Genomic DNA, 16,099 nt, shown 5'->3' on the forward strand with positions numbered 1-16,099 from the left:
CTCATCATAATCCGCGATCGAGGCGTTTTGACTGTCAGAGTCCGTCATTTCGATCTACCTAACGGTCGGTCGGGGTTAGTAAAGGACTTGGGACGTCCGGGACAGTTAGTTTACCTAGCGTTCTACCTATAGTTGAAAGCCTAAAGTAAAGAAGAAGGATTAAGAGCTTACCGAGTGGAGGGAGATTGAAGCTTGAAGTTCGAAGTTTGCTTGCTCGACTGCCTTGCTAAGGTGCTCTGCTCGGGACTCTCCGAGGGTACCGATTGATGCGCAAGAGTTAGGAAAGTTCAAATGTGGGCCTCAAAGGCCTATTTATAGGAGAGCATTTAGGCGGGAAAATGAATCCACTTGCGTGACACGACTGGCGCTGAATCCGAGGCGACGGTTGCAGTCGCAGAGGCCGGCAGTGGCCGACACGTGGCGAGGAGGGGAATGACAGCTGGCCGGTCGGTCTAATGCCTGACGGTTGGGCTTCTTCATCCCGTCCCGTTTTTTCCCGACTGATCAAAAAGGCCCGGGCTGGGGGGCTTTTGGTAGGGAATATCCCGACCGACATAAGCTCCGCCACGACCGACTTGCCTTTGTCTTTCTCTTTTGATCCTTGCAGGTAGCAGGTCAGGCTTTTTTCATAGAGATCCCGGTCGGGAACGGCCGGAAGTTGCCCGAACGCTGGTGTCGACCACCGAGCGGTAGCCCTTCGACGAAAGAGCTGGCACAAGGACGCGAAAGGACGCGTGGCGGCTCTTCATGGCGACAGACAGGGCACCCGGGAGGATGACACGTGGTGGCTACGTGGAAGACATGCCGAGCAGCCGGAATCTTGTCCCCGGCACAGCGGCTATAAATGCCCACAGTAGCTACAGTGTAGAGGACTTTTGGACGATCGATAGGTTGTTGTTAGAGAATCCCGACCGCACTCAGTCGGTGCTCAGAGCAACCAAGTAGATTGTACTTAGGGCCTTTACCGTGATCAATAAAGATTTTACTTGCTTTAATTGGTCTCGTGTTATTTTATATTGCTTACATATAATTAGCAGTATCAAGCTTATTGCTCCAAAATATTAAAATTCAAAAAGTTACTCATAGTTTTTTATCAACTTTTTAAGAAAGTCACTTTTCATGTAATCAACTATCAACTAACATCTAATTTATCACACTTTTTTTACAAATAGCTAATAATATCAAGTAGTCTAATCCAATCAAATAACAACTAATAATTATCAGTTATTTACCAAAAATCTCATAGTTTACAAGATAACGGTGGTTTGGTAAAGCGTCGGTGCATATATGGTAGCGCGTTTTGGTTTGGATTTGGAACAACATAGATGACGGCAAAAGAGCTGTCAACATTTATTATGCCATCCAACTATACAATCTCTCTCTCTCTCTCTCTCTCTCTCTCTCTTTCTAATATAAATTATTCTCTATTGACTTCGATCAATTGCATACCATATTTTCCTGTTTTTTTTTTTAAGGTAGTAAATGTTGAGGATGCAACTTAACTAAATCAATCTATCTGCTAAACAGCTAGCTAGGCTTCTAGGCTACAAGTTACCTAACATAAATCCATCATTAAAAATTGTCCTACCTAAAAAAAGCACGACTATTTCAACTCATTAAGCTAAGAGCGCAGCAACAATAATGATAAGAATTTTACAAGTATTTATCAATCTATACAAAGTTATGAAAAAAGGAAAAAACTTTTAGTTGAGATGGCTATTAGCGAGGCGATCACGATAATCACCTCAATAGGCACGCGAATGTAATGCATGCATGCACTTAGCGGGCAAAGTTGGCGCACACAATGCACACCATCATTTCTTTTTTAAGTATTTCAAAACTTGAAGAAACATTCAAACTAACACTAAAATCCCTATCTTTAGAAAAAGAAAAAAAAAAAAAAACCAAAAACAAAAACAAAAACAAAAACAAAATGCCAATGGGAATGCTCTAGCATTGATTAGTTGAACTAGTAAAAGTTTTTTGTTATGGTCAAATAGTGTACTTCAAGTACTCCATTGTTAAGAAGCGTGAATTGTAATATCATATAGAATGAGCTATCTTTCTCTTTGATCAAGCTGAGGCATGTAGTTGAACTTGACCATGAAACAAGAATTGTAACTAATTTCGCCAACCTATTCGTCTGTAATTTACCTTAAAATATTACGGAGTACAAAATAATACCCAAAAAAAAAAAAACTTGCCAATTTGCCTATAGATTAAATATCTATAGATTTTATAGATTTGATTATAAAAATTAATTGATAAATTAAATTGTTACGGATTTTATTGATTTACTTACAATTTTTTCGTTAAGTAAATTTAATTTTCTAGTGAAATTCAAAACAAAAAATGAAAACCAATATAATTATATTCTAAATTAGTTATATTACATGCATTCCCTCTTACATAGCAAGAGAGACTAATATTTCTTCTTTTAAAAAAAATACTTAAGAATTTTTCATTTTGAATATGTACTGTGCCAGCAAGTGTTTGGGACAATCTCAAATTTTCATTGATCTATTTAATTTATATTTTAAAGAAGCATTAATTATATGTTCCAAAATATGGGTCTCACTTAATCATTTTAATGCGATTTATCTTTTATGTGCGGTTTATGAGTTACTTCGTATTACATAGGAGCAAATTTTACTCAGTATATACATTCGAATAGTTATTGGAATTTTTGTTGTCATTAAAAAGGAAAAGAAAAAAAAAATTAAACTAAATCTTGAACCGGTCATCGCTTTACAACTTAACGAACATATGTATCACATAATACTCCGTAATTTTTAGAATATAGTTATAGATTAAGATTCGATTTAAGCCAAGTTATTATTAAAATCTTCATATTAGTCTTCTAGTCTAGTCTAGTTAATAAGGATGAAACACGTGTTACATGGTGGTGTACTACCATAAATAAAAATTGAGATAATAAGGTAACCAACTGAGTTGGTCAGACAATTGACTTGGTAATATAATCATAAAATTTCAAGTTTAATTTCATGTGGAAGTTATCTATTGATTTGTTCAATTATATTTAAGCCCGTCAATTAAGATAGAAAAGGCGAGGTTTACTCATAATGAATATCCGAATATCGTCTATGAACTTTCCTATAAATAATTATAAAAAAAAATAGAGGCTTAATTAGAGTTAAGTAATGATATTGTTAATTGTTTTATTGTTCTAATTTTTTTCGTACACACAATGTAAAGTTCTACAATATAATACGTTATTATGTTGGCGGTGTATTATATGTTATATTATTGTGTTTACTCTATTTATTTATTATTCTATAATACATTTGACAAAACAAGAGATATAACTCGATCATTTACATAACTCTATAATTTCAAAAAAAAAATATATATATATCCTGGTCGTGAGTGCTCTTCATGTCCCATGCATAGGGTCTTATAAAGTTATATAGATAAGGTAAATTGTAAGATGTGCTTTAAAATTTTAATAATATGCATTTTACATCTAAATATCATAGCATATGTATTGATTATAACCATTTTATAATATATATAATGATTAATAAATTGTGATTAGTCTTGTGAGATGATGAATTGAAGTAGATACACAATATTCACCTAACCACATTTGTAGCATCATGTCAGCACCATACATATATATAATATATGTAGCAATTTATTTAATTTCCCTGTGTCCAACTTTAAAGGGAGAGATACATATATATACAGATGTGGCACTCTCTCAACCATGGCACATAACATTACTTCTTTCACATGCCAATCCAAACTATACTTCTTTATTCTCCATTATATTTACAGACCAAAAAACTGATTAAATTAAGGAAAAACGAGATTATGTGAGGAACCAACAACGTGAACATATATTATTATGGGATTGAGTTGTCCTGTGTGTGAACACATGGACATTTTTATGGTATCAGACGACACACCAACTACCACCACGTGGTTAAACCTGGTAACAACACGTGGAGTCTCATGATGTCAGAACCTGCCGCTTGTACGGTACAAGGTACCCATCATTGTACATGTATGTTCCATCGAGAAACTTCAATAATTATAAGCTGTAAGGTGAGAGTGATATTTGCTTAATTTACCTTCTTATGAACTTAATTTAAAATGAACATAATTATCAAAAATTACCAAAACTAATAACCCAATAGTGGAACCCACAAAATTTTATAATTTTCAATTGGTTATCAATTATTAGTTCTAAAAAAATTAATTGTTCGATGAATCAATTATTAACTTTAAAAATCATGTCAATTAGTAACATATAATATATAGGTTATTCAGAGGCTATCTAAATTATAAATTTGAATAATTGAAATGAAATATTTTAGATGAATTATGACATTCGATATTTTAGTAACCATGACCGATCGAAAATTAAACTCCAATTTTTTTAGTCATTTATGAAGATTAAAAAATCAATATCAATTATTTCAATCGATGTTCGCTCTTAGGTCTATGGATTCATATAATCTAACGAATTCGAGAATCTAAATTTTAAAATAAAATTATAAGCAGTAGATACATATAAACGCACACGTATATGTAATTATGTATATAATTGCAGAGATTAATTTTCTCAAAAAAAAAAAAAAAATGCAGAGATTAATTGGGAGTTAGGTTTGCATGGAGATCTGCAAAGTGACAGTTGTACATGACGATGCAACATACTTTTGAGATTTCTTTGGTTTCTGTCAGATCTTTGTGAAAGCCTATAAGTCTCAAATCTATGGAAACAAATAGACAAAATGTAGGCTAGGTTATTAGGAAAGAGTTTGACTTTAAAAATATAATGTATGACAAGTTAATGTTATTTATAACACATACCTATAAAAAGTTTTAGTAATTATTTACTTGTCTGACAAGTAAATGTATGTTATTTATAAAAACAATTCAATTAATTGTTTTTATAACAAAAATAAAAATTGTTAAGTACAAAATTGATTGTTTGTTATTGGCTGCGAGTGGCATTCTTTGTCTTGATAAGAATGGTAAAATTATTGTTGTGTGATTTCATTATGAAGTAGGATTATCATCCATTTAGTTTGACAACGAAGTTGGGAGTGATACTTTGTGGCTAATTTTGAGTTGAAATAAATGATGTAGGAGGTTGATTTGGAGACATATAAATCTATAAACGGAAAGGTTTTCACACACACATATTAAGCTCTAAATTATGTGATGTAAGTTAATTAGACTTATTAAGTAGTTTGATTGATATGAATGATTATAAGTTGTTGGTCAATTAAAATGCTTAATTTTGTCAAGCTATTAGGTGTCATGAGCAGATACTTTAAGACTTGTACCAATCGACCTGATTAAGGGACAAAGTGTTGATGACCATATTGATTTTTTAATACGAGATGGAGTTCAAACTCTCGATCTCTCTTAAGGAATTAGGGTGCATGGCTACTTACACCAACCAAATTGGTTAAAAATGCTTAATATAATGCTTGTATTGATGGAATATAACACATAAAGTAGATAGCACATTCAGTACCATATTGCACAGAATAATCTCAATACACCATCTAAATTTATGAATTTACTATGTGACAGAACGTCTAACCTTTTACCTGCAGTTCTACCATTCAAGAGACAACACGACTAAGTAGACGTCAACTACGACACGAGGTTAGGTTTCTTTTAATTCAGATTTTGTTAAATCAATGTTAGGCTATAATTATATCTAACAGAAACTAGATGACTACGGATTTTGGAGGTGCTTAGTTTGGCCTTCATGCGTTTAATCTTCTGATCTTTCTATTGCATGATTGTGTTAGGGTGATAAAGAGTTTTTTTGTATGACGAATTCACAGTCATTATTTGAACATGTGCACTATTTAAACTACAAATTGTGTAATAACATGCAAATCCTGTTATGTACAAGACTAGACTATGAGAATATAAACAATAATTAAAATTGTGAGCTTTCTTTCGAGACATAACATGAGCATTTTGTAGTTAGTGGTGGAACAGTGGATGAGATTTAGGTGGGCGGATCAGAGATATAATTGCGGCGGCGCGTAAGATAGATACATGGCCGGAAAACGCCGGATATACAAACAGGACACCGACAGCCTTGTATTCAAATGTCGTGAGCTAAAAATGTGCGTTTTGGGAAAGCTAATAATAGTATTTGAACATGCATAGTGCTACTCAAATAATTGTTAATATTATACTTTATACTTTATACAACATTTTCTAAGCTCCAACTCATAGCAAGTACATACAAGTGCAATGTCACACAAGTCAATGCATTTTTTCCCAAATTGACAAGTGTGCAATAAAAAATTACGATATTTATGTTTTTATCAATATCACTTAGACGAGATCTTGAGATTGACCAAAATATTTTCGAAGAATATAATTATAAGTGGCAAAAATTTGTTCGATGAAAGCAAGCCAAACACTAAACTGAGACATACAAATAACAATTAAAATTCGTTCTACTAATTTTAAGTGCTAAATAGCAATAAATTATTTTTTTTAAAAAAAAAAAAGCAATGATTAATTGGCCCAAAAGGGATAGACAGGTAGGTAATACTGCTCCCACAATTGGAGTTCGATCCTAAATAACAGAGATGTCATTACACTACATAGTAGTTGACAAATTTAGATATAAATTGATATTATAGTGAGCAAATATTGGATTTTTGTTATTATAGCTTTGACTTATATATATGGTAGGTGATATAAATGTTAACGTGTGTAATTTTTTTTAAAAAATATTTTGTATGCCAACTCAATAATGTTAGGCCATTCTCCCAAAATGCAAATGTTTGTTATTTTGTCGTGCAATCTCGTCCATTAAGAGAGGTCGTGAGTTCAAATCTCCTCTCGTACGGAAAAATCAATCTGGTCAACACTTTGCCTCTTAATTGGCCCTTAATTGGATCGACCCAGTGTGAATGATGATTAGTCTGAGTATGGTACAGGTTTAAATGCGCAAATTATGCCATGGAATCGTGTTCACCGAGAATGGTGAACACAAGGCAAAATGACGTCGTTTTTAGGAAAAAAAAAAAAAAATTCGCGGATGTGGAGTTAACAGCGCGCGTTTGATCAAATTATGAATTTTCTGTTATGAGATTATGAATTTTATGAAAATTCATAATCTCATAACAGAAAATTCATAATCGCATAACAGAAAATTCATAATCTCACAACTGAAAATTCATAATCTTATAACAGAAAATTCATAATCTTATAACAGAAAATTCATAATCTCATTGTTCCAAAGTGAATGTGTAGGCATGGTTCCAAAGTGAATGTGCAGGCATGGATTCATAATTTATGAATGTCCGTGATTTCGGACAGGAATATGTAGGCATGGTTCCAAAGTGAATGTGCAGGCATGAATTCATAATTTATGAATGTCCGAAATTATGAATGTAATGAAAATTCATAATCTCATAACAGAAAATTCATAATCGCATAACAGAAAATTCATAATCTCACAACTGAAAATTCATAATCTCATAACAGAAAATTCATAATCTTATAACAGAAAATTCATAATCTCATGGTTCCAAAGTGAATGTGCAGGCATGGATTCACAATTTATGAATGTCCGTGATTTCGGACGGGAATGTGTAGGCATGGTTCTAAAGTAAATGTGCAGGCATGAATTCATAATTTATGAATGTCCGAAATCTTTGTTCACCTCAAATTAAAGTGAAACCGCAAAATGTGAAAATAAAGAAGAAAAGTCACGCAATTAATTAAGGAAAAAAAATAACGGTGTACTAACACCGTTGGAACCGTGTTCACCATGAATGGTGAACACGGTTCCATGGCATAACGTCCCGGTTTAAATGTGCCCCTTAATTGGGCTAGTCCGGTGCAAATGAGAACTAGTCTGAGTATGATACGGGCTTAAAGGTGGTATCTTATACAGTCAAGGTTTGTTCATGACATCTCATGGTCTAATCAAAAAAAAATTAAAGATCTAAATATAAATGTTGAAAATTTTCTCTCCAATAATTTCATATATATTTTTTAAACTGAATCCTATAAGACGAAGATTACAGATTTTTTCCATAGTGACATGTCGAATTGAATTTCACTATGTGGACGATAGTATAGGTGCATTTTTAACATCAAGTCAATAAGATTGTAACAAAACTAAAGTTAAATTAATTTTTTATATAACTATATAATTAAATTAATAAAAATAGATATAAATCACCAGAAAATGACACATAACCTAAGTAGTGACGCATTTTATTTTATATAATAACCATGCATTTTAATATAAATATATTTATTTAATTCGAATTATCAATAACTAATTAATTACGTGTATTTCCATATTGATGACGATATCCAACAACAATTGCACGCCAGAATATTCTTGTTTTTTGACAATTAAGCTTAACCAGATGCACCTTATTGCCACCATAATTAGGTTGTTCTATCTACGGTTTCCCGCCGGCTAATTAACTTCTAAATATAATATTAAAATTAAAATATACCCACCGTATGTTTGTAGTTCGCAGGCTTTTATGTACACCACTTTCCGACACAAAACGTCAGTTTTTTAGGTTTAGAATTGAAAATCTGTGGCTTTGCTTTTTCTGAAAAATCGGTGTTTTTGTTTAAGGAATTGGGCACATAATGTTGGGGTGTGAAGTGTAAAGTGCGTTGAGACTGACTCGTTCACACTCTCCATAAGAATTTTGGTCGACAAATGTGGAAACTTTTTTCTTTGGAATAGCAAATTTCATTTTGTTCTTTGTTTTGGGTTTTTATCGAAATGAGAAAGAGACTGAAATAATCAGTCAATTATATATGGATCGTGATGAGATCAGTCAATTATACATGGATCATTATTGTAAATAGACAAAAAAAATTGTCATTTAACGTGAAAATATAAGTATATTCTTTCTTTTAACGCAAGATGAGTAAAGTTTTTTTTTTTGAAGGTAAATGATCAAAATATATTAAAGCCTTAAAAGCTTAGATCAAAGGTTCGTTACACCATACAGAGTGAGCCATCCACGCACCATCTGATTTCGCAAGGACGTAGGCTCGTAGTTTGGTTATTACACTTACGAACAAAGTGAACCACGGAGTCACTAATAGGATCTAAAAGCTGAATACAATCATAAATAACTAAGTTGGTAAAAGCTGAATCTAATGAGTATATTACTTCGTTTAACGCAAGATGAGTAAGTTAATTCATTATAATCAATGAATAAAAGAGTTCCATTACCACGTCTAATAGTACCAAATTTGGTGAAATTTTTTTTATGAGTATAGCTTGGTGCATTATGCATCGCCAATAAATATAATGAATTTTGCTACCACATTAAGAAGTAAAAATTGGATAATAAAATGAGAAAATAAAAATAACATTTTCAAAATTATTTGTATTTTGTTATCTTGAAATTGTTGGTCAATTCAAACACAATCTTTGAAAGAAGTAATAACCGAGTCCAAGCCTATCCGGGCAAGGCACCATTCAACACCATATTGGAAGAAGTAAAGCTTTCACTTTGAACAGGACCATTATACCCTTGCAATGCCCCCCCCCCACCCCCCACCCCCCCCCCCACCCTCCTCTTTCTCATTTACCTTTAAAAAAAAAAAAAAACATGCGAAAACCCCCACAAAATACAACCAATGGCGATGCTCTAAATAATTAATTATTTAAAAACTAGTAAAAATTAATTGATAATAGTATGCAATTAAAATATTTTGTTACCGTCAATTATTGAAATTACTGTATATAAATGTACATTGAGTAAACTTGCTCTTGTCGAACTCGTAATTTTATGATACGAAAAGTATACACCACTCACCCTAATTACACTTTTTCAAAGTGTCAAAATAACCATTTTAAATGATATTAAGGAGTACATTTATAACACCAACCAGTACTTTAGTCACTAAACTTACAAAACACTACTAATCTATGAATTAAAAATGCCTTTTAATTTGCCCCTTTATACTATAGGTATATATGCATGTATCTATATATAGACACCCCACAAAAAGGGGTTGGAATTTTGTTTAATTTGTAGAATGAAATAAAATATCTGTCTTTTTGGACACATATAAACATCCTTGTGTTGGCATTAACTCATCACTAATATTTTATGGGATTTTCCAGTCAACTGGTGGGTCACACTGAAAAATGCATGGAAGTTTCAAATAGCTTTAAGCTATCACTTTTCCATGAATATTCAAAGCATTACATAGAAGGAAACAAGAATTGATCACCAACCCTAATTTACCAACCTAAGCAAATACATCATCCGAACCAATCAACACTTTACATGACCTTATCTTCCTTATCTAGGTGTTATTAGAGATAATGTCTCTAGTAACCACATAATAGAATAATAATCAAAATTTTCTATGATACTTATTAATAATATAACCATATTGAACATTCCAGAATGTAGGCCAGTTGAGGCGCATATCATGATTTACCTCTTACACCAGTCTTCAGCACGAGCAGTGAATGATTCTTAAGTTCGGAGTTACATTCAAACTTATAGATGATAATATTTAGACTAGTACCTTATAATACTTAGTACATATATAACAAAAAATACAGATCTTGTGGGAGTTTGAACCCCACTGAAAATTTAGGGAGTCGTTGGAGGACTTTGACCGATTAGTTGTGGCAACGACCTTTGTGTGCAAAAATGTACAATAATGTGCGGGGAATCTAAAATTAATTTAGCAACTCGAAATTTACCATTTTCATGGGCTTTGGGTCAAGTTCATGAGGCTTCGGGATATAATTTGACGAAGTTAGAAAGTTTGAGTTATCAAAAAGTGCATATCTAGTACAGATATACTATTTAAAAATAAATTTAATTTACTAACAATTTAAGCTTACACTCTAAAATGCCTAAATCCTCTAATTAAACCGCATTATTTTTTTTAATTTTTTTTGGTAAGAATAACTTAATTCATTAGATCAACTAAAAGACAGTCCACAAGAAACTGGGGAGTATCATCGAACCACTCCCCGCTACCTGACAAAGAAACGACTCTCCTAGCAACTGTATGGGCAGTGCGATTCAATTCGCAGATCGTTCCACAAAACAGAAGTTAATATCATTTATTAATGATGCAACTTCTTTAGTCTTTACAATCACCAATAATAAAACCAGTAGATGAATTAAACGAGGCTAATAACAAAGCATTAATTGACACGAATATTAATAATACTTAATATAATCAAATATAATATATTTGATTATATTTGATACTATCAATATTCAATACCGATGTTGATTGACACCGCAAAAAAATAAGTAAATTATATATATTCAATATTGGTCAAAACATTAGAATTTTTAATAATGATAATGAAATATTGGGTTGCATACTAGTAAAAAGCTTGGAGGCTAAGCCAAGTTAGAGTTAGCCATGACAATTAAAGTGCAATAATTACATCAGCGGTGGCGATATCAAAGTTTAAGGTAGTCAAATGTCAATACTCACTACCTAGGGTTAATGTTTGTCTGCTTCAACACACTACATTTTGACTTCAACATAAAATACACTCAATTTGAATATTCTAAACACTACTCCTTTTTCCCTGTTTTTTCCAACACACACACACACATTTATAGAGTATATTTTTGTTCCAATTTAAAAGGAAAAATTGCAATTATTTTAAGATATATTTATGCCCAAATTTATTTTTATTTCATGTAATTAAAGCAACTTTATAACCTCTTTAGTATTTTATTAATATATATAGTTACGTTATTTGAATCAGTCGATTATGTTTCATTGTTAGTCAATATTAAGATCAAGTTGTCTTATTTAAAATAAGTTGCGGTCAAGATAAATAATATTATCTTAAGTCAATTGTATAATAATTTACTGATTTCATAATAAACAATTCATGACAAAGTGATTTTTTACTTTTGAGATCCTATTTGACACGAACATGATTATATATAGATTCAGTTCAATAGTCCGATGAGAACGTGTAGACTAATCTCATACGTCCACTTATGACGATTAAGAGCTAGAAATTAAGGACAATGTAAAAATATAGTGATATTTTTATAATTACAACAATGCATTTGAAAACGTGTGATAGTGCATATGCAGATAACTAATACTCGTAATATACATGAGTTCATCATAATAGATATTACTATTAAGCGTTTCAAAATATATAATTTTAATGTAATATCATATGATCTTGATTATATATAAATCTAGTTGCGTAACATTAAACTCATTTGGGTAATTTCATCCAAATTTAAAGGAAATGACAAAGAATGTAAAGTGTCACAAGAATTCCAATTTGTATATAATCGTCGCTAAAAGTCCAATCCACGTGCCACCCCACCCCCGCCCCCACCCACCCTGGCCTCCGCAGCCTCTCTGCCCTCGCACTAACATAACTTCTTCATCATTTGTGTATGTGTATATATAGGAGAGCATGTATCTCTCCACAAGACCACAACTCGTCGTAAAGGAAGCTAGGAAAGCAACGTGTATATTCGGGCTTCGGCTGTGAAAAGCGAGAAGAAGAACTCTCAGAAAAGGAAAAAAACCCAGAATAGGAAGTGAAAGAGAAAAGGCATATCAGATTGCTGTGGGATTTCTTTATCCAATCCCATTGTGTTTTTGTTGGTTCCCCCAAGCTTTTAGTGCGGAAAGGTAAAGCTTTTATCTTTGTTGCTATTTGGTCTCCTTTTTCATGTCTTGTTAGCTTTTCTTGCTCTCCTGGGCACACTTTGGTGATTAGTGAATTTGAATGAAATCATGAAATGATTTCTGGGTCTGTATTTTTTTTTTTTTTTCTGGAAATCTTGTTGTTTGTGGATAGTTCTCTGAGAAATGGGTTTCTGGGTGCTGAAAATGGGTGTTTTTGAATGGCTTTGATTTGATGGTTTGGGTTGTTTAGATTGGAGTTTTGGTGAGAACTCTGTCATATAGAGATTGTTTTGTTCACTGGAATAGTTATTTGATCCAATGGTTATTTCAGGATGTTGAAGCCTATTGTTTGTTTTCTACCATTGATTCTGCCTTGTATAGTGTATGCAATGCCCTGTTGTTCTTAGCTGTGAGACCTTCATCCAAAAGATTGTTTTTTTTTTTTTTTTTTTTTTTTTTTTTTTTTTTTTTTTTTTCCTTTTTTCTTGTTGGGTCTGACTGTTTTCTGGTAATTAGTTCATGGCCAAAGAATCAAGACATTGAGAATATTGGTTATTTGGTTTTAGGCTTTACCATATGATTGAATATTTGAATGTTCTTGACAGGGATATATGTTAGTGGTTCCTAGTTTGACACTTTCAATGGTTATGTTCAAGAAAAAGTCTAAAGCTTTGATCTTTGACAGGTTCCCAGGTATCAGAAACTGATTGAGATCTGTTCTGAAATCGTATGGGGTTATTGTTTTCGTGTCCATTCGCTGCTTACAATGACATAGAGAACGGCCTCCAATCTGTCATTGTGAAGTCCATAAACTTTGGAGGAGATGAGCAGAAGACCATATTGCGATCTGTTAGCTTTAAAGGCCAAAACCCGGAGCCAACGATATTGCAATCGGATGGTTCTGGCAAGATGTTGGTAGAGAAGACGGTTAGCTTTAAAGCTCGATTGGAAGATGAATGCAAGTCTGTGCCAATTGGCGTGGAGAAGAAGAACACTGAGATGGGGACTCCAAAATCGAACCCCAAGCACGAGGCTGCAATAAAGTTGCAGAAAGTGTATAAAAGTTTTCGAACGAGGAGAAAGCTAGCAGATTGTGCGGTGTTGATCGAGCAGAGCTGGTGGAAGCTATTGGACTTTGCAGAGCTGAAGCATAGCTCGATTTCGTTTTTTGATCTCGAGAAACATGAGTCTGCCATTTCTCGTTGGTCACGGGCAAGAACTCGAGCTGCCAAGGTATATTATAGCTTTATTTCGATGCTTTATTGCCTCGATTGTGATTGGTTTTACAATGTTTTGTAACGACCCTATTGCTTGTTTATACAGGTGGGTAAAGGCTTATCGAAGAATGGCAAAGCCCAGAAGCTCGCTTTACAACATTGGCTCGAAGCTGTAAGTCTTTTCTGCCTCTTAATTTCGTGCCTTCTTTCCTGTGTATAGTTGCTGACTTAAAGATTGTTTTTTTATGTGTTAAAACAGATTGACCCGAGACATCGTTATGGACACAACCTCCATTTCTATTATGTCCAGTGGTTGCATTCTCAGAGCAACGAGCCCTTCTTCTACTGGTAAATATCTCGATAGCATTACGATTTTCATTTCTTTGTGAGAAAAGAACATAAAAAACTGATTTTTTTCCCCCTTTTTCTCCACTGATGCAGGTTAGATATAGGCGAGGGGAAGGAAGTTAATCTCGTTGAGAAATGCCCGCGGTGGAAGCTTCAGCAACAGTGCATTAAGTACCTCGGGCCGGTATGTATCAGTTTCATTTTGGCTATAAGATGCATTTGTAGCTACGAAAAACGTTACTTATTGATAAGTTCTTTATTTAGATGGAGCGAAAGGCGTATGAAGTTGTAGTGGAAGACGGGAAGTTCTTCTACAAGCAAACGGGAGAGCTTCTTGACACGAGCGATTTAAAAGGCGCAAAGTGGATCTTTGTCCTTAGTACCTCGAGAACCATGTACGTAGGGAAGAAAAAGAAAGGCTCGTTTCAACACTCGAGCTTCTTGGCGGGTGGAGCTACACTGGCTGCTGGGAGGGTAGTCGTCGAAGATGGAACATTGAAGGTATTGTTATTATACAAATCAAGAATCAAGAATAGAGACCTCTTTTTTTTCAATTTGGACTATCATTTGTTTCGACTTATCTGACAAATATGTTTCTTTTGGTTAAATTCCAACAGGCTGTTTGGCCACATAGCGGGCATTATCGTCCCACGCCAGAAAATTTCCAGGACTTCATCTCGTTCCTCAAGGAAAACAATGTGGATCTCACTGATGTTAAGGTAGGAATCTAAATAGATTCGATTATATCCCTTTGTTGCTTCGATTCTAGCTGAATGGTTACTAATTTTCGCGTTTTTTATCAATTTAGCTCGACGGTACTGATGAGGAAGAATCTACTGGCATGAAGAGTCGAGTACACTCCAGAAACATCTCCTCCGGAGATGATCTTCCTGAAAACGTTTGTTTAGAAACCGAAGAGAATGATGTTGAGGACTCGAGTTTAGAGAAAATCGAGGCGAAAGAAAAGGAAAAAACTGCTGCAGTGGAGTTGCCTAAATCGAGTATTATGCCACCCGGTTTTAGTCACAAATTGACGAATCTTGAAATTCCCAGCAAAGACGAGTTCTTGGAGAAGCTAAAGAGCGAGAGTCTCACTAAGGCTAATTCGAACGCCTTCTTACTGGAATCGCCCTTGGATGGATACGAATCAACGGAAGAATTGTTTCCTTCCGAGCAAGACCACCACGGGGAGCAAAACGTCTTCTTTGAGGGAGAAAGCAAGGAAGAAACAATCCCGGAAGAGTCAATTCTGCAGAGGATTAACTCACACAAAGAAGCGAAATCGTATCAGCTAGGAAACCAACTCTCGTGCAAATGGAGCACTGGGGCAGGGCCGAGAATCGGTTGCGTGAGGGACTACCCGTCACAGCTGCAATCCCACGCTCTCGGGGAAGTTAGCTTGTCTCCTAGAAGCAAACACCGGTTAAGAAGGCTCGAATTCCCTTCGAGGGCATCTACTCCCACGAGCTTAAACCGAGAAATGCAGCTGCTGCCTTGTAGCCTATCGCCTCTCGGGACGAGGAATCGGTCTCAGAAATTCCAATGCCTCTCCAGAAGGCATTCCTCCCCGTTGCGTAAAGAGGCTCTAGTCGGTTCATGATCTATGAAACGCGTTTTTTTGATTAGTTCATTCTTTTTGTGTGAATAGAAAAAATGGCATTGAAATTCTGACATTCTTTTCTATAGGGGAATTCTTTGATTGTTTTTTCTATTCCTTCTGTACATAGCTTTTGTAACAGATGAAAGTTGTAAAATTTTGCTAGCTTTAGCTACCCATGAAATGGGGAAAGAAATGAAAATTTCCACATTTTTTAATTGAAATTATTTTTTTCCTTAGTTTCTGTTCTTGCAATGGTGTTGTGTACATGAAGTTTGGATCTGTT

At 34.1% G+C, this 16,099-nt stretch overlaps 1 protein-coding gene across 1 annotated transcript; it reads left to right on the forward strand.

Moving 5' to 3' along the window:
• Positions 1–12,438: 12,438 nt before the first annotated feature.
• LOC109152191 (IQ domain-containing protein IQM2) lies at positions 12,439–16,052 on the forward strand. Its single transcript, XM_019299765.1, has 8 exons — positions 12,439–12,654; positions 13,337–13,884; positions 13,975–14,040; positions 14,128–14,216; positions 14,310–14,400; positions 14,481–14,717; positions 14,834–14,935; positions 15,025–16,052. Exons 2-8 carry the CDS (start codon positions 13,381–13,383, stop codon positions 15,814–15,816), a joined length of 1,881 nt encoding a protein of 626 aa, XP_019155310.1. The 5' UTR covers positions 12,439–12,654; positions 13,337–13,380; the 3' UTR covers positions 15,817–16,052.
• Positions 16,053–16,099: the final 47 nt, after the last annotated feature.

This window comes from Ipomoea nil, unplaced genomic scaffold (genome assembly GCF_001879475.1).
Source record: "Ipomoea nil cultivar Tokyo-kokei standard unplaced genomic scaffold, Asagao_1.1 scaffold2403, whole genome shotgun sequence".
Taxonomy (NCBI): domain Eukaryota; kingdom Viridiplantae; phylum Streptophyta; class Magnoliopsida; order Solanales; family Convolvulaceae; genus Ipomoea; species Ipomoea nil.